Genomic DNA, 25,595 nt, shown 5'->3' on the forward strand with positions numbered 1-25,595 from the left:
GCCCTGAGCCTATTTCTACGCTGGTAGGGATTACTGACAGAGGAGAGGTACGGGGCGAGGAGGAGAGACGCTGGCAAGGAGGAGAGGTGCCAGCGCCAGCTGACAGCCTACTGGACGGGTCGCTCACTGCGAGAGGCGCGTCCTGTAAGCAATCAGCCGGTGCCGGTGCCTCTCTTTCTTGCTGGTGTCTCTCCTCCTCTCCCCGCATCTCTCCTCTATCAGTAAGCCTTACCCCTACCTGGAATCTGCTTCCGGCACAGTTTGTGATACACTGGTTTAGGTATACGCTGGATTTGGTTAGCATACGAAAATCCATACAAATGCTACTTGGAATGTGTCCTTTTTATGAAATGTAGTAGCTAAAGTGAGTTCATATGGCTGTTCAGCTTGCAATCAAAAACTGTTTTGGTTGAGTTATTTTATATGTACAAACCTCTACCAGCATAAATGATTTTTAATGTAAGTACTGTATATCAAACAAACAGGTAGAAAGGCAATAGGGAAAGAAATGATTTAGCTTAGGTACGTTTATATAGCTATGAGTTGGACCCTCGTCATTCTCATGTCCTTGTCACCGAGATAGGGTAACCCATGGTTACTGAATTCATATCAGCAAAAGGACCAAGTGCCTCTCCTTACTCTCTCTATATAAAGGGTCTGTCAAAAGGACCCCCTCAGACTCCTCCTGGAAATCAGAGCTGCACGGAGGGGGAATCAGCATGACTTCTGTCTGCAGACTTCAGTGGCACTTCATCCTGATCTTCTCAGCAGCCCTCAAAGGAGAGAGCAGATACCTGGAGGTGAGAAAAATGCTGCCGATGGCTGCTGGCACTCGGCAAACTTTCTGCATGCTGTTCATCCACCACCAGAGTTTTTCATTCGGCTGCAGCCGCAGTTTGCATTTTCCCACATCAAATCTTTCTTTTTATTCTTTCCATTAAGAAAAGGAAGCAAGAGACAGAAGGAAGAAATCCTCTTCCCCGATTAAGTTGATCATTTATTACACTCCTAATATTTGTACTTTATTTTCTCTGGTTACTTTTGTTTTAGAAAAGTATTCACTCCTCTTCCTGGCTGTGCAATGTAAATAAAATAGTTTAATACAGAGTGCTGTGCTCTAGATTCAAGGCTAATGTCTGCAGAGTAGCTGATCCGTTTTACTTGCAGATCCCAGCTGCTAAACTCTTATGCTTTCTATCAAAACTTGCCCCTTGCATTTTTGCAGGTTAGGGATGCTGCGGAGGATGACATGTTTGCACTTCTTAAATCAAATCTGAAACGAGACCTAACTGAAGGGCAGATCTACCGACGACCTCTTCGTGAGTTTTCTTGGTGTTGCTTGGGAGTAGGGGTTGAAGGTCAGGGCCAGAGGCCAGAGTAGGCATTGAAGGTCAGGGCCAGGGGCCAGAGTAGGCGTTGAAGGTCAGGGCCAGGGGCCAGAAAGTAAGAAAAAAAAAAAGGCTTAATCAAGGGACACAGCCGATCATGGCTGCTAAAACCAAGCTATTATTACAACCCTAGTCTTCTGTCAAAGAAGGGATTAGAGGAGAATACAAATGAAAGAGTACTATCACTTCTGCAAACTTGTCAATGCACAGCATTGCCAGTGTTGTTGATCATGCATGAATTGCAACGCAGAAACTAGTAGAAGTCTCTCTGCATGTCCCTTGTTTGTATTTTTAATCAGTGTGATGATTTGGCATGACTCTTACGCTAGGAATTGGGAATGTCTCCTCCATTGCCTCTATCCTCCAATGAGAGGAGACGCTGACTTTTCTTCTGCAGGTTGCATTGACATGCTAAGTATAGAGGGCCAGTTCACCTTCACCGCCGAGAAGCCCGAGCTGCAATGTGTTCTTTTTCTCATTGGAGACCCCGAGGAGCTAGTCACTGTCGAATATAACTTCGTCAATATCGACTGCCATGGAGGAGATTTTGTGAAGGTAAGAAAGACCATGCCTTCCTCACACCACCATCAGATTTCCTCATGTGAGCACTTGAGCACTGGTACATTACAATCAGTCAACAACAAGAAGCATGCCAGGTTCATATAACTTTCTGTAGGCTGTCAAATGAGCTTTTAACAATGAAACAGGGAAGAGGCAAAATAACAGACTCTGGTTTTGGTACTCAGAGCTAAGATTGAACTGTCAAACTATACTGATGCAAGAGTTCCTAGGGTTTTCTTTAAAAATGTAACAAGATCAATTTTCTGATTAACAAATCACAATTGTATGTGTTTTAATTATACCGTACATGTTCATCTCGTCTTAAGATGTTGCTGGATATGTGGACAGCATTAATGGTTATTAAAAACAGAGAGTGGAAAAGCAACTAGATCGTACTCCCCATGATGAAACATTTTCTCTATGGCAATAGTCAGTGACAGCAGCTGCATATGATATTTCACATAAGAACCAAAAAAGTAGACTATTATTTTATAGAAGTTATAGTTATAGTTCTTAGTAATGTTACAAATACTTAACCCGGATGTGATCAGAATTCTCCTAGTAAGGGACTTTCATGTCCCACTGACCTTTTGTGACTTTTCATGTGGTGTCGGCTAAAAATCAGACTATTTGCTGAAGAACAAGCCCTCATTACTTGGGAGTTACAGAATGCCTTTTGGCGTCTCCATGAAACTTCACCAAAGGCATTCAAGCTTTCAATAACTTTGCATCCTTCTTATTTCAGGTTTCCAGGCCTCGTGCATCTTGTCAGGTAGAACTGACATTTCAGCCATCATGCTGTGGCTTTTTACAGGGTATGCTGTGAGGTCTGCAGTTTGTCTTTATGTAGTGGGTCCTCAAACCCAACTGATTGGGGCATGAAGTGAATGAGGCAGGAAAGTCTGTTGGTTAATAATTTAAATTTTGATGGGAAGGTCAGATGGTTACAAATTTTAATTTTGGTGGGAAAATCAGTTGGTCTGCTTTCCCCCTAGAATGAAAAAGTCTCAGGTGAGTTCTCTCCATGAAGCTGGGTTATATGTTCTCTCAGAGTTTCTGCAGTTGGCATCAAACTTGTTTCAGGTTTCCGGGTCTCATTGTGTCTTGTCAGGTAGAACTGATGTTTCAGCTATCATGCTGTATGGTCTGCAGTTTGTCTTTATATAGTGGACTCTCAAACCCAATTGGTTGGGGCTTCAGAGAGAGTGCACTAGGCTGGCCTTTATTCTTCCAAAAATTATGAAGACTAGGGGGCATTCAATGAAGTTACATGGAGATACCTTTAAATAAATAGGAGGAAATATTTTTCACTCAAAGCATAGTTAAGCTTTAGAACTCATTGCCAGAGGATATGATAACAGTGGTTAGTATAGCTGGGTTTAAAAAGATTTGGACAAGTTCCTGGAGGAAAAGTCCATCATCTGCTATTGAGACAGACATGAGGGAAGCCACTGCTTGCCCTGGGATTGACAGCATGGAATGTTACTACTATTTGGGTTTCTGCCAAGTACTTGTGATCTGGATTGGTTACTATAGAAACAGGGTACTGGGTTAGTTGAACAATTGGTCTGACCCAGCATAGCTATTCTTATGTTACCTAGTTCCAGGCTAGAGATTTTGGGACAACTCTGGTTTGAACTTACATCCCAGAGCAAAGTGAGATTTGTAGTGCCTGATACTGCCCATTGAAATCAGTGCTGCAAGCACCATAAATCAATAGTAGGGAGTGGTCAGAAAGCCAGGATTGCCTAAAATCTCCAGGATAACTTGGCATCATTGTTAGTTTATGCACGTGAGCAGAGCTTTAAAGGAGAGAGCACTGGCATCCTAAAATGTCTAAAGCTGAGCAGGTTCAGATATTATCCTGACTTTCCTAAGAATGACTTCAAAAAGCCAAACAAATTGTAGTTGTGTAAAATCAGGAATGGATGACCCCGCCCTGAAAACATGGCGGCAGTTGACAACCCTACATTGAAGAGCTACCTTGTTCTACCTCTGTAGAGAAAGGCTGAGCCAGTCCTGGATATATTGTCAGGGACCTGTAGTTTCAGTTTTTTATGGCTTAGCTTGGTACTTTCATCTTTCCACACCTAACATGCAGAACATTCCTGATTCTGACAGACATGTTGGCATGATAGAAAATTCTGTTCAAGTAGAAAGTACAAATCACAGCACTCTCTCTAAAAATACAAAGTTCCAAAATATGGTGGGGTAGATATATATATATATATATTTTTTTTTTTCCCCAAGAACAAAATGAGAACATCAGTTATAATCGACCATCATTGCAATGCACCACCACAAAGTGAAAGTTGAACAGCCTTATAAGGGCATAACATAAGTCTAGTATATAGAGAGATTACATCCTTTTTAGTTTTGTGCCTGTGCAACAGAGGAAGATCTCAAGATCTGGAGCATATACAGTAATATTGGTGTAGACTGTGATTTTATTTTTTTAAGCATCCAGAATGAGGACCTAATTGGAATTCTCCCTTTCCCCTCCTAATCTCACCTGCTAAAAGTATAAGCAAATAATTTAGGGGCAGATGCTCAAAAGCTTACTGTGAAAGACAGGTTATAACTACTACTGTTAATTATATCTATAGCACTACTAGACGTACACAGCACTGTACAGAGTCACAAAGAAGACAGTCCCTGCTCGAAAGATCTTACAATGTAAACAGACAAACAGGATATCATCGATACAGTTAAGGGGAATGGTTAATCTGCTGGCTGGGTTGGTGGGCAGTGGGGAGCAGGGTTATGGATTATAATGAGTCTTGCTAGTAAGTTCAACCTCAGATGCAGAAAAGGGCTCTTGGTGGCTTTTACTGATTGCAGTAACAGCTACCAAGAATCTTAAGCAAATGCATTACAAGGAGCTCATTAGTGTCAAATGAGCACTTCATATAATGCACAGCAAGGAACACCACCCACTTTTCAGCTGTCAAAGTTTTCCAGCAGGTCTGGAGCTGTTGGTACCTTCAGTAGGAAAATTTTTGTTTAAATTTAAGAGCAACTTGTGCATGTATGTCTCGTGCCTAACAGCTACGTCCTTGAATTTAAAGTGACCATTGGTGTGGGACACACACACACACAAAATGCACATACAGCTGCATTCAAAATCACAGTGGATAAAAAAAGACTTCTGAACTATCTGCTCCAACTGGAATTTTTGGAGAGGAGGGTTCCCCCCCTTGCTACTGCATGCCTCTTCAGAGCTCCAGTGATCATATCAGCCCACTGGGCCACTACACAAGAGCTGCGTCTACTGCTCAGCTCTTGTGCAGAGGTACCAGGTACATTCCTCCTCTTTTATCACTGGGCATCCAAGTGGCAGATGAAATTTAATGTGGACAAATGCAAAGTGATGCACATTGGGAAGAATAACCCGAATCACAGTTACTGGATGCTAGGGTCCACCTTAGGGGTTAACGCCCAAGAAAAGGATCTGGGTGTCATCGTAGACAATATGATGAAACTTTCTGCCCAATGTGCAGCAGTATTCAAAAAAGCAAACAGGATGCCAGGAATTATTAAAAAAGGAATGGTTAACAAGACTAAGAATGTAATAATGCCTCTGTATCACTCTATGGTGCGACCTCACCTGGAGTATTGCGTTCAATTCTGGTCTCCTTACCTCAAGAAACATATAGCAGCTCTAGAAAAGGTTCAAAGAAAAGCAAACAAGATGATAAAGGGGATGGAGCTCCTCTCGTTTGAGGAAAGACTAAAAAGGTTAGGGATTTTTAGTTTGGAAAAGAGACAGCTGAGGGGAGATATGATTGAAGTTTACAAAATCCTGAGTGGAGTAGAACAGGTACAAGTGGATTGATTTTTCACTCCGTCAAAAATTACAAAGACTAGTGGACACTCGATTAAGTTACAGATAAATACTTTTAAAGTCAATAGAAGAAAATATTTTTTCACTCAGAGACTAGTTAAGCTCTGGTACGCACTATGGTTGTGGTAAATGTGGATAGTGCAGCTGGTTTTAAGAAAGGTTTGGACAATTTCCTGGAGGAAAAGTCCATAGTCTGTTATTGAGAAAGACATGGGGGAAGCCACTGCTTGCCCTGGATCGGTAGCATGGAATGTTGCTACTCTTTGGGTTTTGACCAGGTACTAGTGATCTGGATTGGCCACCGTGAGAACGGGTTACTGGACTTGATGGACCATTGGTCTGACCCAGTAAGTCTATTCTTATGTTCAAACAATGTTCATATAATTTGCATGCTGTTTGTGTTGAGCATCACAACAAAGAAAAATGGGGAGACCCAATGATCCACAGTGAAAACAACCCACTGATGAAAACAAACCCCCCCCCCAAAAAAAAAACAACAACTGTGAATACAGATGTTCTGGAGATAATTTATTAAACACTGACATATAAAACCATGAAAATTCAATTAAAAAAGTACAATGATAAAAAATACTGCGATAAAAATTGAGCTGGCGTTAGTTCTTGGCGCCTAGCGTGGGGTTAGCACGCACGGCAATGCTGCGCACGCTAAAAACACTAGCTCACCTTAGTAAAAGGAGCCCTTAAGTTGGGCACCATTTATAGAATTGTGCTTAGGGATGGGAACCTTGCCCTAGGATTTATACCTACTGAACCCTTGTGTAAATTCACATGCCTAAATTAGAAGTGGAGCCCCCAAATTCTATAACCCACTTTGCAGTGAAATATGCTCAACCACAGTATATACAACATTTTGCAAGAGCCTGAAAACATGGTTTTTCAAGGTCTCCCTACTAGGGGCTCAAAGAGACATAGGCTAATAATACCATATACTTGGAATAAAGACAATGTTAATAATCAGTTGCTATTCTTGTTATATTATCCTATACTGCCTGTACAGTCGATAACTTCATATAATATGTTTAATGATATATAACATGTTTAAACTGATACAGAAATCTATGTAATATTGCGCAGCTTGTAACCCGCCTAGGACAAGTTTTCAAGTTCAAGTTTATTAGGTTTTTATATACCACCTATCAAGGTTATCTAAGCGATTTTACAATCAGGTACTCAAGTATTTTTCCCTACCTGTCCTGGTGGGCTCACAATCAATCTAACGTACCTGGGGCTATGGAGGACTGAGTGACTTGCCCAGGGTCACAAGGAGCAGCGCGGGGTTCGAACCCACAACCCCAGAGTGCCAAGGCTGTAGCTCCAACCACTGCGGGATATAAGATTGTATATAAAAAATAAAAGAAATAAAATGACATTTTTTTGTATAGGATTTTATAGAGTGAATGTTAGGAAGTTTGATAAGACATCCCATTCTTTAGTTTTGGGATATAAGATTGAACATAACACTGAAGGCAAATTCATGAAATGCTCTGATCAACCCATGACCCTCCCATGATTTCACTCCCTTTTTTGGCTCTGCATAGAAAAATGTATACACACATTTTTATAGAATAAAGTGGCTATAAAGATATGCATGTAAATTCTAACTATTTGCAATTAGCATCAATAATTGGTTGTTAGTGCTCAATTATTGTTACTAATTGGCTTGTTAAGCAATTGAATTACACATACAGTTTGAGCATGTGCCCAAATTTGGGTGTGAAATTTGGAGCACTCCATAAAGAATTAGAGGGTAAGTGCTCCATGTTAACCTTGTGTTATACTATTAGAGCAACCTAATCCTCATGCACTAGATGGATAATATAGGAAAGCCCACGCTGCTCATGACACGTCCACGTCCTAAAATTAGCTTTACTAAATTGTTCACACATGGTCAAACAGTATGTGCAAACAAGCAGCATGCTGACAAATGCTTTAACACATTCTATGGTAGCCTGTTATCACATTACAGTATTTTCCTTTTTTCTTTGCTTGTTTTACAGTACAAATGCAGTGATGCTAGTTCTTTTTGGCATGCTGGGTAATTTCTATACTTGATAGTATAGGCCATTTGGAAATAAATAAATTACTATGATTTATAATACTGGGCTCGCTCTCTGACACTTTAGCACCTTGGACAGAGCTCTTGTTTCTCTTTTATCCATAAATAAAAAGCTGGGTGCTCCCTTTGAATGGGGAAAGTTTGTGGTAAGGGTAGCGGAAGGGGATCTGTTGCAGCAGGTTTTAAATCTTGATGGTGTTACTAAATATGATCTGGAGTTTTTATGTATTACAGTTCTATAGAGTATGATTGCAGTTGTCTGAAAACTTGTACTTGTTTTTCTTATCTGAAAATTTAATAAACATTTATTGTGAAAAAGAAAAGGAAAATTTATCAGACTGACAACTTTTGAAGGTAATGATGCTTTAGCCTGCTGTCAGTGCCTGACTGTACTGTACTAGAGAGTACAGAGAGGATATCCTTCCATTCCTTGGTACAGTTGTGAGTTCTCTTTCTGGTCACCTGTGAAGGAAACCTGTTCATGTTTCATTTCTTAAATTGTTTCCAGGTGTTTGATGGCTGGATAATAAAGGGTGAAAAATTCCCCAGTTCTTTGGACCATCTTCTTCCCACCTCGGAACGCTACACAGATTTCTGTGACACTGGCAGAACCAGAGCAACTGTCCAGGCCTCACAAAACGTGGCCATGGTTTTCTTCAGGATTCAGGAACCAGGGAATGGATTTATACTAACCATTAGAAAAACGCCAAATCTCTTTCGTGAGTTCTTCCTTGTTTGTTTTGGTGAATTACAAGCTGAAACCATACAGATTATGACCATTTTAAATGTGCCTTCACAAGCAGGGCTATAATTAACGAATGAGCAAGAAAGACAATAACTTGGGATACCAATGGGAGGCAGTGAAGAGTGTTCTAAATGAAATATTGAGTTAAAAGGTAATTCTATAAGCTGACACCTGAATTTAGGTGCCAATAGGGCACCTAGTTTATAAAATAGTAACACTTATATGCCTGAATTACACACGTGAGTGTTAGGTGCTATTCTTTAAACAGTGCATCTAATTGCTGAGTGCAGAACTGTCAGGGAGGTGTACATGTGGGCAGACCATGGCATATCATGGGCATTTCATCAAGCGACATGTGCAAATAAGAGAATACTGTCAGTTGCGCCAACTTATACTAACCATTGACCTGAAAGAAGTAGGCATGCCTAACATTTAGAGCAACAATGCCTCTTTGCACTAGCATTCTTTAACGGGTCAGGCATACCCTTAATCCTTTATAGAATTGGCACGAAGCATGCCCCTTTGTGGCATCTAAAATGAGGCATCAATGCAGACCAAAAAGGAAGGGGGTGCTGAAAGCAATCCTTGCCCATGGCACTGTTTTATCCAGCAACAGCCCTCTTAACAAGGCCCTGGTGGGAGGGATAACTGTCAAAGGGGCTTTTTTTTTAAAATCAAACTGAGGTAAAAAGTGACCCGGTTGTGTTTTTTCTTATATGCTCTTTCTTTACTATAACTATTGTAGTTCGTCCCCTCTTCCATTTTGTTCCAGTCATGCCATTTCCATTTTTGTCTAATATGATGTCTATGTATAGTATAGTTTTCCCCATTTTAGACTGTAATACGCTTTGAAATTTGGACAATGCGTGTACATCAAATTTTAAATAAAACTTGAAACTTGCTACCTATTTTGTAGGCTATAAGGGCTCACATGCTAACCACATGCTAATTGGTTAAAGTGTGACAATATAATTACACTGATTAGCACAGAACACGCCCACTCTACAAAATAAATTTTATTTTTTAGCATGTGCTGATCCCAAAATTACTATAGGACATCTGACAATTTTTGATATTTTTGGCTGTGGTAAGCATGCATTAGTGGACTCCAAGTTGATTTATTAAGTGCCAGTTCAAAACAAAAACATACAGTCGTGTAGCGAGGGTGAGCAGCGTCCACGGCGGTGGTGCCCCTCCCCTACCGCATGTGCGTGTCCCTTCCCCATACCTTTTTAACTTCAGCACAAGCAGCCACCAACTTACTGCTCACGTTGGCTTTGGCACTCTCTCTGATGCCACTTCCTAGACTTGGGTCCCGGAAATGACGTCAGAGAGTGCGCCGAAGCTGATGCAGGCAGCAAGTTGGTGGCTGCTCTCAGGGAAATTAAAAAGGTATGGAGGAAGGGAAGGGGTGTTTGGACATGGCAGGGAGAGGAGTGGGAAGGGGGGTGGCAAGGAGTTGGGGTGCCAGCACCCAGAGCAAGATGGTGCCTAGGGTAGACTGCCCCCCCTTTACTACGCCTCTGAAAACATACTGATTTTGCTTTTCCTCAGTTTGCCACAGTCATGCAATAGATTAAAAAATAAAATAATGCCACAATAATGAGAACAAAATATTTAAAGCCCTCCCTTATACTAAGCCGCGGTATAAATTTCTATGGCCTATGAGCATCGGAGCAGCATCAGAGCATTTAGCGCCCCGGGCCATGGTAGAAACGTCTACTGCGGCATAGTAAAAGAGGCCCTAAATGGCTTCTACCCTATCAGGCTTATAAATGCAAAGGCTTGAGAGGTTCTGTGCTAAGACATTTGAAGCTAGGCAATAAATAAATAAAATAAAAATAAAAACTTACATGAGACAGAATTAATAACCCCCAATATGCCCCCCCAAACAATTTTGCAGCTTGACACAAAACTTATCAAAAGCCAAATATCTGCAGCTATTCATAATTCACTTATGCACAGTAGGTGCAGAATACTGCAGAACAGAGAGGTCTGTGTTTTTTTCTGCATGCCCCCCTCCCCCAGTATTAGACGCTCCATCTTTATTTTTGCATGTGTATTTTTAGTAATTTTGCATTACTTCTAATGTGCTGATATGTCTTCCTGCATTCTATCAGCCTGCAATGTGATCTCTCAGACCTCTAACGGAAGATTTACCATGGTGATTCCTCGCCAGCACAGGAACTGCAGCTTTTCCATCATTTACCCTGTGGTAATAAAAATATCAGATCTCACCCTAGGCTACTTCAGCGATCTTCAGTTAAAGGTGAGTCTGGAATAAACGAGGCATGGGTACGTCAAAAAGGAATCATTTCAAGCCTTATTTTGGATCACACAGGGCAGAATTGGGTCACGGCTTTGACAATGTGGATTTTTCCAGATGTGCCCTATGAGACCCAAAATGAGACCTGGAGGGGGAAGGTGAGTTTTCACATTCCAGCAGATTTCATGTGAAAGTGACTTTACAGCTCAAAAGTACCAATACAGTATATCACATCATGTTTATTAAACACTGTTGGTGAAATATGTACTCTCTAGTCAGTGTTTCTTCCAAATACAGGCCACAGAATTTAACAATTATCCACACATCCATTGCAAGTAGACAACCAAGGGGGAGGAAATGGGGTAAAGAAAATTAAGGTAATGCTTGTGACTGAATTAAGCAATCAAGTAGGTATGAAGAGTTTCTTGATTGATATAGAAGGCCATTTTCGATACGATGTCTAAATCAGAGTTTAGACGTTTTGCGGAACACACACAAAAATGCAGTACCAAGCATGCCCATTTTCAAAACAGCAAAACATCTATCTTGTGTTTTCAAAAATAGATGTGTTTGTGCTCAGTGCATCTATCTTTTTGAACCATTTTTGAAAAAAACAAACAAACCCAAACCGGCCAAATGAACAAGCCATTAGGATGTATTAACGTAGAACAAAATCTTTTCCAGAGAAAGGAAAATGGTAAAACCAGAGGACATAATTTGAGGTTGAGGGGTGGTAGATTCAGGGGCAAAGTTAGGAAATTCTACTTTACGGAGAGGGTGGTGGATGCCTGGAATGCGCTCCCGAGAGAGGTGGTGGAGAGTAAAACTGTGACTGAGTTCAAAGAAGCGTGGGATGAACACAGAAGATTTAGAATCAGAAAATAATATTAAAGATTGAACTAGGCCAGTTACTGGGCAGACTTGTACGGTCTGTGTCTGTGCATGGCCGTTTGGAGGAGGATGGGCAGGGGAGGGCTTCGATGGCTGGGAGGGTGTAGATGGGCTGGAGTAAGTTTTAACAGAGATTTCGGCAGTTGGAACCCAAGCACAGTACCAGGTAAAGCTTTGAATTCTCGCCCAGATATAGCTAAGAAGAAAAAAAAAAATAATAATAATTTAAATTGAATCAGATTGGGCAGACTGGATGGACCATTCGGGTCTTTATCTGCCGCCATCTACTATGTTACTATGTATGTAGGAGGGGGGTCAGCATTCTTAATAGACTGACCTCACAGACATCCTAGCAGAGCAGTGGGGCACCTTAGGAAGCATTGCAGTGAACTTTATATAAAAGGTCCCAGGTTGCTATAACTCCTTTATGGTTTATGATAAACCCTCTAAAAGCCACCCAAAATGTACTGTACCCAACTGTACACCACACCAATAGCCCTTATTTCTGCAGGTGTCACTATATGTGGGTACAGTAGGATTTGGGTGGAATTACGTTTACAGAGTATGACATTTAATACTTTCCTACGTGCGGGACCTGCTGAGTGGAACAGGCTGGCAGAATTATATCAAGCAACAAAAAGATTTGTGTAAATTTTAAAAAAGGTTAGAGCGTCATCTGTTTTGTAAGATGAAGTATAATGGTTGATGCCTTTTATATGAATTGGTTATTTTGATGTTTTTTTGACGTGTTTGTTTTGTTACTTTTTAATTGTGTATGTTTGGGTTGTAATCCACCTTGTTTAAAGACGGACTATAAATAATAGACTATAAAATCACATATTCCACCATATATGCAGTAGTTAAAGTGGGATATGGGCCTGAGTCGCCATCTCTATGGTTAACTGCATTGCCCACTAAGCTACTCAAGGAACCAGCTTACTGCTCTACTAGAACTGACCATAACATCTGAAGCAGCCATACAGGCAGGTATGTAAGGGTTCACTCACATTTTGGGGGGTGGGGGGTGGGTAAGAGGTGGTCAGTGACCACTAGGGGAGTGTGTGGGGGTCATGCTTTCATCCCTCCAGTGGTCTTCTGGTCAGATTGGACACCTTTTTGGCATGTATTCATTATTAACCCTTTATTTGGCATTGTTTCTCAGAAGCAACATGTGTTTCCTACGTCTCTTATGGGAGATCTGCATCTCCAAATGCCTGTTACTTGGCACTGTTGCTCTTATTCAACGTCAAGTTATGTAAAGCAGCCATTTCACCATCTGACAATTAAAGGGTTAAAACAGGTCTAGCCCCAGACATCCAAATTGTGCCCTGGATGTATTCTTAAATGTATGATTACATATGTTAGAAAAAATGTCCAAGTCATAGGCCCACCCTGGTCCTACCCACACCACACCTCTAATATGCCCCCTTGAAATTTAGACAAGCTACTGAGCAACAACATAGATTAAAAAAACAATAGGAATTGACCCCAAAATATCCACAAAGAAGAAAATCCAGAGAAAACCCAAAAAACTCTGTGGAGTGACAATGTTCCTAAATGGACTTTATTTGAAAGTGTCAAAGTTCCAAAGGTACACTGAAATCATCCACATAAAATAATTTCAACCACATAAAAATAAATCATCCACATAAAAGCCTTAAAGGACCTAGTCCGCTAGGGATACAGGACCCATCTAGAATATAGATTTCAAAAATAGTGAATTGGAAAGGTTTGTCAAGAAAAAGTGTCCATCTGCCCCTTTATGTCACTTTTTGGACGTTTTTTTGTTTTGAAAATGAGCCCCATGGAGAATGTAAGTGTATTGTAGATTTTTGAAAACCAATAAACAGTTAACTTAAAAAAAAATTAAAAACAGATATTCAGTGCTGATGGGCAATTATCAAATAACTTATGTCCACAGTTAAAAGGCTCGGATTCAGGTTTGTTTAGTTTAAAATAAAACACATCCATTGGATCTCTGTTTATAAAGTTCCTTTTATAGCTTCCCTGGCAAGGTTCCAAAAAGCATCTACTTTTAGAAGCACTGAACTCATCATACTTCATTCCCTCCAGTAGAGCTCTGGGGTGTCTGGGTATATTAGATTATCTTCACATCCTTTTAACTACTCACTGTATCTTTGTCTAGTAAACATGGAATGGGGAGCATTTCTGAAAATGTCACTCTAGAGTTTCTGGATTTCAGCTACCTAAATTTGGCTTCCAGAATCTCTCTACCACATTTTCCAATGTCATTGATACCCAAATGTACCAACCCAGCTGGCTTCTTTCCGACACTATCTACAATTTTATCTAGGTGACATGGTCCATCACCTTTGCACAAGGCAGGCAAGTGAACAAGTGATTCTTACATCCATAGGACAGCCAGCATAAACCAGCACTTGAATGTTTTACTAGTCAAAACGTCCAAGTGAGCATGTTCAAAACAGACTTTCTAGACATCTTTCTGGTTGTTTTGTCTCCATTGCATCCAAATCTTAAGGGGGCATGTTAGAGGTATGTTTTGGGTAGGCTTAGGACTTGGACGCTTGTCAGACATAATCAAACCATTAACAAAGAGTCCTGGGCTTTTTTTTAGACGTTTGGAGCTAGACCTATTTTAAAAGTGTCTAAATGCTAAAAAAGTTCCCAAACTGACCAGATGACCACCACCCAAAGATGTTAAAAAAAACAATACATTCTAGCCTGTATTAGGAGGGGGTGCTGAAAAGTTCTCAGCCCAAGCAGCTTCAGATGTTGACACAGACATTTGAGCCCAGAGAACAGAGGGGCTCTTTTAAGAAGTACTGTAGTGAATTTCATATTAAAAGTTCCAGGTACAGGTGTCACCATATCTTGCTTATATTGTATGGTGAGCCCTCAAAATCCTACTGTACATATATTAAGATGAAACCTACAGGCATGAGGACTATTGTGGTGGTGTATAGGTGAGTACAGTAAGTTTTGGGTGGGTGTTGGAGGGCTCACCATACAATATAAGCAAGATACCGTGATATCTGTACCTGGGACATTTAATGTGAAATTCACTGCAGTACTTCTTAGAAGAGCCCCTCAGCTGTCTGAACAGTTTATAAGAATGCAGGAGACAAAAACTTGCTTTTGTGTGTTTTTCATGTAGACGTATTTATATTTGAGAATGGTCAAAAAACATAGATGTCCTAAGGACCAAAATATCTACATAAGTCATTAAAAAAAAAATTAAAAAAATAGATATCTTACTGTTTTGAGAATGGACAGTTTCTGTACTGGATTTCTGGACGTCTTTCCTAGAACATCCAAACTCACACTTAGATGTCCTATTGAAAATGTCCCTCCACAAGCTTAATAATTGAATCTCCAGCTAAAACAGCCATCCTAACCATTCCCTCCTGAACAGAAGCCCCTGGAAACTCATCCTAAGTGTGAGAGAATATTGCATTTCCTGGAGGGCAGGTCCTGGCTGCAGGATCACTTTCTGCCTCTCCAAGGTGATGCTCTCTTTTAGGTGTCCTTTTCTTGTCCATGGCAGCACAGAGGTTGCTAGGCTGCAGGTAGGAGGACTACTATGTCCTTATAGGTCTCCTCTTTATATATCTCTAGCTGCCTCAGCTTTTCCAAGTCTGCTACTCTAACCTCCAGGGATCAAACATGATCACTGAGCTCTAAGAGTTCTTTGCACTAAATTTACTCACATGAACTCTCACCAACTAGAAGATAATCAAACATGTGACTTTTAGGTGCAGATGGTCAACTACCAATATTCCTGTTCTTGATTTTAATTTTCGTCATTTCTGAGGCCAGCAACAATTGATGCTTTTTTATTTCCCAATAGTCTCTATTCTCTCAGCCTAAACTGTATCTCTTGTATCATTAGAATGGATATCCAACAAGAATAGAAGTGAGTGTTGTACAAATTAAGACCACTGATGGACAATTCTATAGCTGAATGCCCACATGTACACCCCCCTGCATGTGCTAATTTATAGAATACTAGCACTTATACATATAAGTATACACTTATCCAGTGGCATACCAAGGGTGGGTGGGGGGGGGCAATCCATCCTGGGTGTACACCTTAGGGAGGGTGCACAGCTGGCAAGGTCCAGGTCATCCAGTGCTGGTCCGTGCAGAGCCGGCAAGATTGCATTGGGGCCATCAGCAGCGTCTGGGCTGCAACGGCGAAGAGCGGCATCGGCGGCCCCCCGCGACACAATTCATGATCGGCAACGTGCCGCGATGACACTTAAGATCGGAAATGGGCCTCCTTCTACCCCCGGCATCAACAGAACTTCAGATCGGCAACGCGGTGTCCAGTCAAAAGCTTCCCTCTGACTGAACTGCCTGGGTGGAAACAGGAAACTGAGTCAGAGGGAAGCTTTGGACTGAGCACCGCGTTACTGATCTGAAGTTCTGTTGATGCCAGGGGTAGAAAGAAGCCCGTTGCTGATCTTAAGTGTCATCGCGGGGGTGGGGTGTTGCCGATCTTGTTGCTAAAATTGGAAAGGTGAGAGGAAGGGAGAGAGATGGGCCTGTGGTGGATGGAGAGATTGAGAGAAGGGGGCAGATGATGGAAGTGGGGAGAAGGGGGGAGAGAGAAAAGGGCAGATAATGGAAGTGGAGAGAAGGGGGAGAGAGAAGAGGGCAGATGATGGATGTGGGGAGAAGGGGGAGAGAGAAGAGGGCAGATGATGGAAGTGGAGAGAAGGGGGAGAGAGAAGAGGGCAGATGATGGAAGTGGGGAGAAGGGAGAGCAAATGCTGAATGAAAATGGAGAAAGAGAACACATACTGGATGGAAGGAGGGATAAAGAAAAAGGACATATTGTGGATGGGAGAAGAAGATAGAGTTAGTGAGATAGTGGAAGAGTGAAGGAAAAGGGTCGCATGCTGTGGCTAGACACAGTGAAAAGAGGGAAACTGAAGACTGCATAGTAAGAAAGAATTTAATTTAAACGGAGGCAGAAAATAAAGAAGGAAGACCAGAGAAGGAAAGGGAAGAGAGAGGAGAGAGATGCTAAAGAACGGGGAAGGAGACAGAGATATCAGATCTGAGCAGAGGAAATGAGAAGAAAGAGATGCTAAAAACCACAGGGGGGAGGGAAATAGAGATGAAAGGAGAAAGATGCCAGACCATGAGGGAACAGAAGGAAGATGATAGATGCCAGCTCAAAGGGGGAGTCTAGAGGAGAGATGGCAGGGGGAGACAGACAGTGGATGGAATGGGCAGATGCTGGATTGAAGAGACAGGGCAGATGCTGGATTGAAGAGACAGGGCAGACGCTGGAAGGAAAAGAGTGAAAAGAAGATAAAAGCAGAAACCAGAGACAACAAAAGGTAGAAAAAAATCATTTTATTTCTATTTTGTCATTAGAATATATCAGATTTGAAATATATATCCTGCTAGAGACATAACTGGGGACTGCAAAGCCCAGGCAGTGCTTCTTTAGCTAGATGAAAGGGGTAGAGAAAGAGGGCACATGATGGAAGGAGGGGATAAATAAAAGGAGGGCACATGTTGGGGGGAAAAGGATTGAATTAGGGAAATACTGGAGGGGGTGAGGGAAAGAGGTGGTGAGCTGTAGGTAGACAGTAAAAAAGGAAATTGATGAGAGGGTAGTAAGAACGTAATCTAGATGGATGCAGAAAATAAATTGAAAAGGAAAATGAGGGAAGAAAGGGATTGCAGAAGAGAGGTGTGGGAGAGGGAAGGAGAGGAGAGAGATGCCAGACCAATGGGAGTGAAAGGAGAGATGGAAGGGGGAGGCATACAGTTTCTGGAAGGGGCATAGAAGGAGAGAAGATGCCATATAGGGGCAGAGAGATGGCAGACAGTGGATGGAAGGAAGAGAGTAACAAGAAGATGAGGAAAGCAGAAACCAGAGAAGACAAAGATAGAACAAAAATTTTCTATTTATTTATTGCTTTAGGAGACATGTGTCACTGTTTCTGTGGTGTTGCATTGTGTGCAGAGTCCAGCTTCTTGCTGGTTCAATTTAACCTTTGTCTATGTATTTCTATTTTTTCCCTCCTTTTACAAAACTGTAGAGCGTTTTTTAGCGCCAGCCGTTGTGGTAGCAGCTCTGATGCTCAGAATTCTATGAGCATCAGAGCTGTTACCACCGTGGCTAAAATCCACACTACAGTTTTGTAAAAGGGGGAAGAGTTAATTTGTGATGACATATTCCATACTAGGCGAAGGTGTTTTCTGTGTTCTGTGTGTTAGAAAGACATAGTTTTCTGTTAGGATTGACGGTGTAGGATTGATCTGTACTAATTTGGCTTGTTTAGTTTTACAATGGGTGTATTGATGTTGTACTGCTCACTTCAGTATTTAAGATGCTGCCTTTTCCTAGGTACTCATGTGTGACGTGTGGCTTGTTACTAAAAATCATGTTTTTCGTACAGATGGAGGGGGTGTCAAAAAATGATGGGCCCCGGGTGTCACATATACTAGGTACGCCACTGCACTTACCCGTGAAAGTACCAGCAAGACACCTAAGAACTATTCTATAATGATGTGTATAAGTGGCATAGCACATATGTAAACTGCTTTGGCTGAAATCACAGAAAAGCGGTATATTAAATCCCGTTCCCTTTCCCTATATACCTGCTTACACTGGCATTCTATAAAGGAAAGGAGGAATTACTGTATTAGAAGTTAATTTTATCAACCACTTCCATGTGTAAAATGCTGACTACAATATGATATGGTATATACTATTTGCATTCTGTCAGCTCGCCTAAAAGTTTCAAAGCGGATTACAAAACTTATCAAGAGCAACAGTGAGTTACATTATAAACTTTTGGGACAAATAGGCTTTCAGATTTTTCTGAAACACATAAAATTATAAAGACTTCTATTCTTCCAGTAGCAATTGCCATATTTGTACAGCTTTATAAGAAAAGTGCCTTTCAATATTTTTTAAATAAATTCTTTAAAAGTGCCACGTATGCATGACATCATTGTGTCGCATCTGTGCATGTGCATATGTCCTGCCTGACAAGAGCAGGCAGCGGGGGATAGGGGGCGGGACTGGGTTGGAGCAGGACTGGGCGTGATGGGGCGAGGATGGGTGGAACTGGGTGGGCCTGGGGGTCGGCCTAGGGGTCCCAATTTTCAAAACAGAAAATCTGGTAACCCTACCCCATCCCAGCATCTGCCTCTCTCTCCCTCATCACCCTCTATTCCCCCAAAACTCTCCATGGTAGTATCTCTCCCTGCCCCCTAGCCCCTATCTCCCTCAACCACCCTCTGCAGGTGCTTCTGTCCGTCTGTGTGTGTCTCTCTCTCCTTCCCCACCAGCAGAATCCAGATGATCTCTCTACCTCCCAACTCCCCCACTTACCGCCTCCCTGGCTGCTGTATTGAATCTTCGGGCAGCCTGCGACAACAGCACCAAGGTGAGCCTGCTGCTGTGGCCTGCCCCGGAAGCTGCCTCTCTGCCAGTTCCACATATGCGGGAATAGGAAGTCACTGCAGAAAAGTGGCTCATCCCGTTGCCGCTGCTGCCGGCTGCCCAAAGATTCAATTCAGTGGCCAGAGAAGAGGCAGGTGGGGAAGTCAGGTGAGTCAGCTAAATCTGGACAGACTTCCCCCATTTTTTAAAAAACCATCTGGGCACCCGGACAATCTTCTAAAAAGAGGACTTGTCCGGGTTTTCCCAGATTTCTGGCAACCCTTTTAAACTGGCCAAACCATGATTTGTGCCTCTGGTTCTGTCATATTACTTGTCACTATAATTTCACTGGTTTGGGAAGCATAGTATGCCTGTTTTTGAACCATCTGCTCCTGTGTTTCCATAGAAACCATCTCCTGTAGGCTGTCAGGAATCTGGAGACTTTGTGGAGCTTTTAGGAGGTGCTGGTCTAGACCCCTCCAAGATGTTCCCTCTAGCTGATTTGTGCTACTCTTTTCATGGTCCTGGTGAGTGTTTCCTACTTTTTTTATTTTGTAAATCTTTATTAATTTTAAAATATAAATAGTGCAATACAATGAATTTAAACAAACAAATCAAGAAACGCACTTTAAATATGCAAATAATTCAAAAAACACTCATTTTCTCCCCCCTTCTCCCCCTTAACTAATAAAAGTAGATATTCATTTATAATTTCCATACAATAAATAAAATAGGAATAACAAACAATAATAGGAAAATAATATATTTCCCACCACCCTCCCTCCCACCCTGGATGTGTAAGGAGGTCAGATAAAAAGAAAAGGTACATGACATCTATTGTGACTCAATAAATGATGCCAATAAATGATCCTACTTTTTCTACATAAGCCCTGGATTCTTTATATGGCACAAAATTGGGCGCTGATATTTGGACATCGATCCAAGATGTGCACTCAACTAATTTGGCTAATTAGTAACATTAAATTGGGCTTTAATTGGAACCAATCTGAACTTAAGCACACATCTTGCTACATGCCATTCTATAACAATGTCTATCCAAATCCCTTAGCATACTATCCAAAAGGATGTGTGGCTAAGGGCGGAGCATGTGCAGAGCAGAAGTGTACCCACAATTTCTATTTAGTGTTATAGAATCCAAGGAATGTGCGCTCACTTTGGGTGCTGGGAATTACAACTGGTTTTTAGCGGACGTAAGTCCTGGAACCCAAATCTGGGCATTGAAATTGGAGCTCAATGCTATTCTGTCAAGGTGCTCTTCCTTGATTGCCCACTATAGAACAGGATTGAATTCCAATTTTTTTTGGTGCTGAGTTTTACTGAACCTAGTCCAAGATGACCAAGGGTTTCCATTAATATAGAGTTACCAGACATCTAGATTTCCTTGGACATGTCCGGGTGTCTGGACGGTTTTTCAAAACCCGGCACTTTGTCCTTGGGGTGTTATTAGGGCGTTACAGGGCAAGGTGGGTGGAACTAGGTGGGCCTGGAAAATCTGGCAACCCTACATTAATTGCATGATACCCAAACAATAAAACTTGGGAGAATGTGTACAAAACCACGTGGGTGATACGTGGAATAACAAAATACAAAAAACCACCCGCACTGTAATATATACCACTACCTTTCAAGTGTAGAGAGTGCTCAGAACCAATTGAATGGTACAAAGATCACAAGCAGGGTGACACCCCGCAAGCTGTGCCTTTTGTGTTCAGTCACTGCTCTACAAACACTAAATTGGTCAAACAACGATCCAAATTTTTAGACTTTGTGATTTAATCAAAAGTGGTACTCATCTCATAATGGGTGTCCAATTGTTCCGGGTTCTGACGCGTTTTGCCAGACCAGCTTCCTCAGAGAACCCACACGTGAAACAATAAAACTTTAAAACAGATGTAATCTCATGTGAAACTGAGAAGGACATGAGATCGCGTCTGCTTTAAAGTTTTTCACGAGTGGGTTCTCTGAGGAAGCAGGTCTGGCGAAACCCGTCAAAACCCGGAACAATTGGACACCCATTTTGAGATGAGTACCATTTTTGATTAAATCACAAAGTCTAAAAGTTTGGATTATTGTTTGACCACTTTAGTGTTTGTAGTGCAGTGACTGAACACAAAAGAACATAAGAATAGCCTTCCTGGGTCAGACCAATGGTCCATCAAGCCCAGTAGCCCATTCTCACGGTGGTTAATCCAGGTCACTAGTACCTGGCTAAAACCCAAGGTGTAGCAATATTCCATGCTACCAATTCAGGGCAAGCAGTGCTTTCCCCCATGTCTTTCTCAATAACAGACTATGGACTTTTCCTCCAGGAACTTTCTTAAAACCAGCTACGCTATCCACTAATACCACATCCTCTGGCAACTCATTCCAGAGCTTAACTATTCTCTGAGTGATAAAAAATATCCTCTAATTTGGTTTAAAAGTATTTCCCTGTAACTTCATCGAGTGTTCCCTAGTCTTTGTAATTTTTGACGGAGTGAATAATCGATCCACTTGTACCCGTTCTACTCCACTCAGGATTTTGTAGACTTCAATCATATCTCCCCTCAGCCATCTATTTTCCAAGCTGAAGAGCCCCAACCTTTTTAGTCTTTCCTCATAGGAGAGGAGTTCCATCCCCTTTATCATCTTGGTTGCTCGTCTTTGAACTTTTTCTAGCACCATTATATCTTTCTTGAGATAAGGAGACCAGAATTGAATGCAATACTCCAGATGAGGTCATACTGTGGAGTAATACAGGGGCATTATAACATTCTTAGTCTTGTTAACCATCCCTTTTTTAATAATTCCTAACATCCTATTTTCTTTTTTGGCCGCCGCCACACATTAGGCAGAAGATTTCATCGCATTGTCTACAATGACATGCAGATCCTTTTCTTAGGCGCTAATCCCCAAGGTGGACCCTAGCATCCGGTAACTGTGATTCAGGTTATTCTTCCCAATGTGCATCACTTTGCATTTCTCCACATTAAATTTCATCTGTCATTTGGACACCCTGTCTTCCAATTTCCTAAGGTCCTCCTGCAATTTTTCACGATCCGCATGTGTTTTAACAACTTTGAACAGTTTGGTGTCATCTGCAAATTTAATCACCTCACTCGTTGTTTCAATATCCACATCAATTATAAATAAGTTAAATAGCACCGATCCCAATACAGACCCCTGTGGTACTCCACTGTTTACTCTCCTCCATTGAGAAAAATGATCATTTAACCCTACCCTCTGTTTTCCAGCCGTTAAAATCCACAACTGAACTTTGCCACCTATCCCATGACACTCTAATTTTCTCAGGATCCTCTCGTGAGGAACTTTATCAAAAGCTTTCTGAAAATCTAGATATACTATATCAACTGGCATAATTTACGGGGTGTTACCCCGCTTGTGATTTTTGTACCATTCAATTAGTTCTGAGCACTCTCTACACTTTGAAAGGTGGTGTTATATATTAAAGTGCGGGTGTATTTTTGTATTTTGCTAACCCAGATTAATGTCTACTTAGAGAGCTTAAATTAAGGCTTAACAGTGGTTACTTTTTTAATAAATTGTAAAAACTAATTGATAAATATGGTAATTTTTGAAAGGATTTCTGTAGGTTTACCTGTGTTTTCCGGTGACAGGTCAAAAGCGCGCACCGACAAAGGTGCGCCAAGACAATTGAGCGCAAGGCAGAAGCCCGCGCCGAAGAAAAACAGTGTTTTAAGGGGCTCCGATGGGGGGTGTTGGTGGGGAACCCCCCCACTTTACTGAATACAGATCGCGCCGGTGTTGTGGGGAGTTTGGGGGCTTGTAATCCCCCACATTATACTGAAAACTTCACTTTTTCCCTAAAAAACAGGGAAAAAGTTAAGTTTCCAGTATAATGAGGGGGGTTACAACCCCCCAAACCCCTCACAATGCCGGCGCGATCTGAATTCAGTAAAGTGGGGGGTTCCCCACAAACAGCCCACATCAGAGCACCTTAAAACACTGTTTTTCTTCGGCGTGGGCTTCCGCCTTGCGCTCAGTTGTCTCGGTGCGCCTTTGTCGTTGCGCGCTTTTGACTATGAACCTATACCTGGAGCATTGGAGTGTTAAGTGACTTGCCCAGGTTTTTGTTTCATGTCAAGTATTGTATTATTCATTATTTAACTATTTTAGTGAGATTATTTGGTTGAAACAAAACCTTCTGTTGATTATTAATTTGTTGTACATGCTTATATTGCTTTTATCTAAGGTGATTACCTTAAAAGCCGTTTTCTGAAATATTCTAAAATACATGTCCCAGAAAGGAAGAGATATGTCCACATTCTTTTGCAAGACAGAACCCCCAAATTGGACCATCTAAATTGGGATACTATTCCCTGCTTCAGCCTGATGACTGAAAATGCTGAACATGCTTCATGAAATAGAGAAAACAAAATACAGTACATTCTTTCCTTCTCTTGTTTGCTGCTTTGATAATTTTCAACAATATTTACAGTATATATGTGGGGGGGGGGGTGCAGTGGTTGGAGCTACAGCCTCAGCTAGTGAGAGAGAACGTTTTTAGTATCACTGGTTTTACTGAGATAAAAATTCAGTGTACCTAATGTACACTGAATCCTGCTATCCAGTAACAAAGACCTTTCTCCTGTACCCCTGTGATATACCGTGTTTCCCCGAAAGTAAGACAGTGTCTTATATTCATTTTGGGCCCCAAAAATGCACTAGGTCTTATTTTCGGGTAGAGCTTATTTTTTTCATGTACATGATCATCTCTCCCTTCCTCTCCTTCACCCCAATTCTTCCTCTTTCCTTTCCACCACATGTGCAATATCTTTCCTCCCCTCTTACCCATCCTCTTGTACCTTCTCTCTACAGCATCTTTCTATCCCTCCATCCCTCCCATCCCCCTGTGCAGCAGATCCCTTGCCAGCTTTTATCCTTCTATCCTTCCTTCCCTGCCTACCATCCCTCGTGCAGCAGAACCCTTGCCCAGATTCCATCCTTCCCTCCCATCCCTTGTGCCGCTGGAATCCCTGGTGGTCCAGAGGTATAGCGGACAGGAGCGAGCTTTCCACGCTCCTGTCCCGCTGCTAACCCGGTTGGTCACTTACTGCTGCGAGTTCCAGCTTCAGCTGCTGAGCGGTACCAAGTAGGAAGGTGCTTTGGTGCCGCCGCTGTTGCTCGGCGCTGAGCAGCTTCCTGAATGGCTCCCGTGAATTCTTGTGAGAATTCACAGGAGCTATTCAGAAAGCTGCTTAGCGCTGAGCAGCAGTGGCAGTGCCAAAGCATGCTCCTACTTGGTACTGCTCAGCGGCTGAAGCCGGAACCTGCAGCTGCGAGCGACCAACCGGGTTAGCAGCAGGGCAGGTACGCGGAAAGCTCGCTCCTGCTTGCTACACTTCTGGACCACCAGGGATTCCAGCAGCAGAAGAGGTACGATGGACAGGGCAGGGTGGCAAGCCTGGGAGGGAGGGAGGGAGGGAGGAAGGGAGGGGGGCTGTATGCAGTGCTTGGCAGTGAGGGGACTGGGTGCAGATCCTGACAGAGGAGGGAGGGGGCACTGGGTGCAGATCCTGGCAGGTCAGGGCACTTGAATATTAAGCCTATTCGAGTATATACAGTAATTTTGGAGAAGCTAGAACTAATGATGGGGCAGTAAATGAAATACAACTCATTAATGGCTCAATCTAGCAACTCTGAAGCAATGAAAGATAGGCTTCTATAAACAAATCTATGATAATAATGATGCAATTTTAAATACAGTGGAAGCAAGTTTAAATTCCCTCTTGGAAGATATCAGACTCAGTTCATATGATTCTCATAAGCATTGAGCAATAGTTACGTGAAGTAATGCTTTGAAGCTTTTCTGTCATGTCTGATAAACTATTTGTCTCTGCTGCTCAGCCCAAATGAAGATTGGTTGTGACAATACTGTAGTCCGAATGGTCTCCAGTGGCAAATATATCAACCGGTTGACCTTTGAGTATGATCCATTTCATCGACCTGGATTAGAAAATGAACAAGGAAATAATGTTGAAGAGGTTTGTTTTCCTGTGAAGTAACTAGACTACAAATTTTCTCACAGTTATGAAATGAAGATTTGCTGGATAAATCATCTACCATAACCTTCAATTTAATAATATGACATTATTAACCCTTTCAACTGTTTGCCATATATTCATAACAACTGATTGTTCCTACCACTCCACCATACAAAATAAAGCCACAAGAGTGAACAAATGTTATCATTTTACCTTTTCAGTATATTTCTTTGCCTTTTTTATTTACATCTGAGATATGGTAAGAGACAAATTTAAATAAAACAGAAACATGGCTCTCTAGTCTAGTGTACTGTGTGTGTCATGAAGAAATAAACTTCCCCAGGAAGATATTTATCAAACCTCAATGTGTAAATTTCAGGAGTGTGCAAATCAGAGTGCCAGAA

The 25,595-nt window shown here is 41.8% G+C and overlaps 1 protein-coding gene across 1 annotated transcript; it reads left to right on the forward strand.

Moving 5' to 3' along the window:
• The first annotated feature begins 699 nt into the window (after positions 1 to 699).
• Positions 700 to 25,345, forward strand: CRHBP (corticotropin releasing hormone binding protein). The gene is made up of 7 exons (XM_033944819.1): positions 700 to 800; positions 1,226 to 1,319; positions 1,786 to 1,943; positions 8,379 to 8,589; positions 10,736 to 10,884; positions 19,572 to 19,692; positions 25,055 to 25,345. The coding sequence occupies exons 1-7, from the start codon at positions 720 to 722 to the stop codon at positions 25,210 to 25,212; spliced, it is 972 nt and encodes a 323-aa protein (XP_033800710.1). The 5' UTR covers positions 700 to 719; the 3' UTR covers positions 25,213 to 25,345.
• Positions 25,346 to 25,595: the final 250 nt, after the last annotated feature.

Source organism: Geotrypetes seraphini, chromosome 1, assembly GCF_902459505.1.
Source record: "Geotrypetes seraphini chromosome 1, aGeoSer1.1, whole genome shotgun sequence".
Lineage (NCBI taxonomy): Eukaryota > Metazoa > Chordata > Amphibia > Gymnophiona > Dermophiidae > Geotrypetes > Geotrypetes seraphini.

Bases quoted from the DNA above. Each gene is read 5' to 3' on its own strand.
- CRHBP (XM_033944819.1), top strand. From the start codon at position 720: ATGACTTCTGTCTGCAGACTTCAGTGGCACTTCATCCTGATCTTCTCA. The intron at 8,590-10,735 runs GTGAGTTCTTCC...GCATTCTATCAG, and splicing joins AAAAACGCCAAATCTCTTTC to CCTGCAATGTGATCTCTCAG. The intron at 10,885-19,571 runs GTGAGTCTGGAA...GTGTTTCCATAG, and splicing joins TCAGCGATCTTCAGTTAAAG to AAACCATCTCCTGTAGGCTG.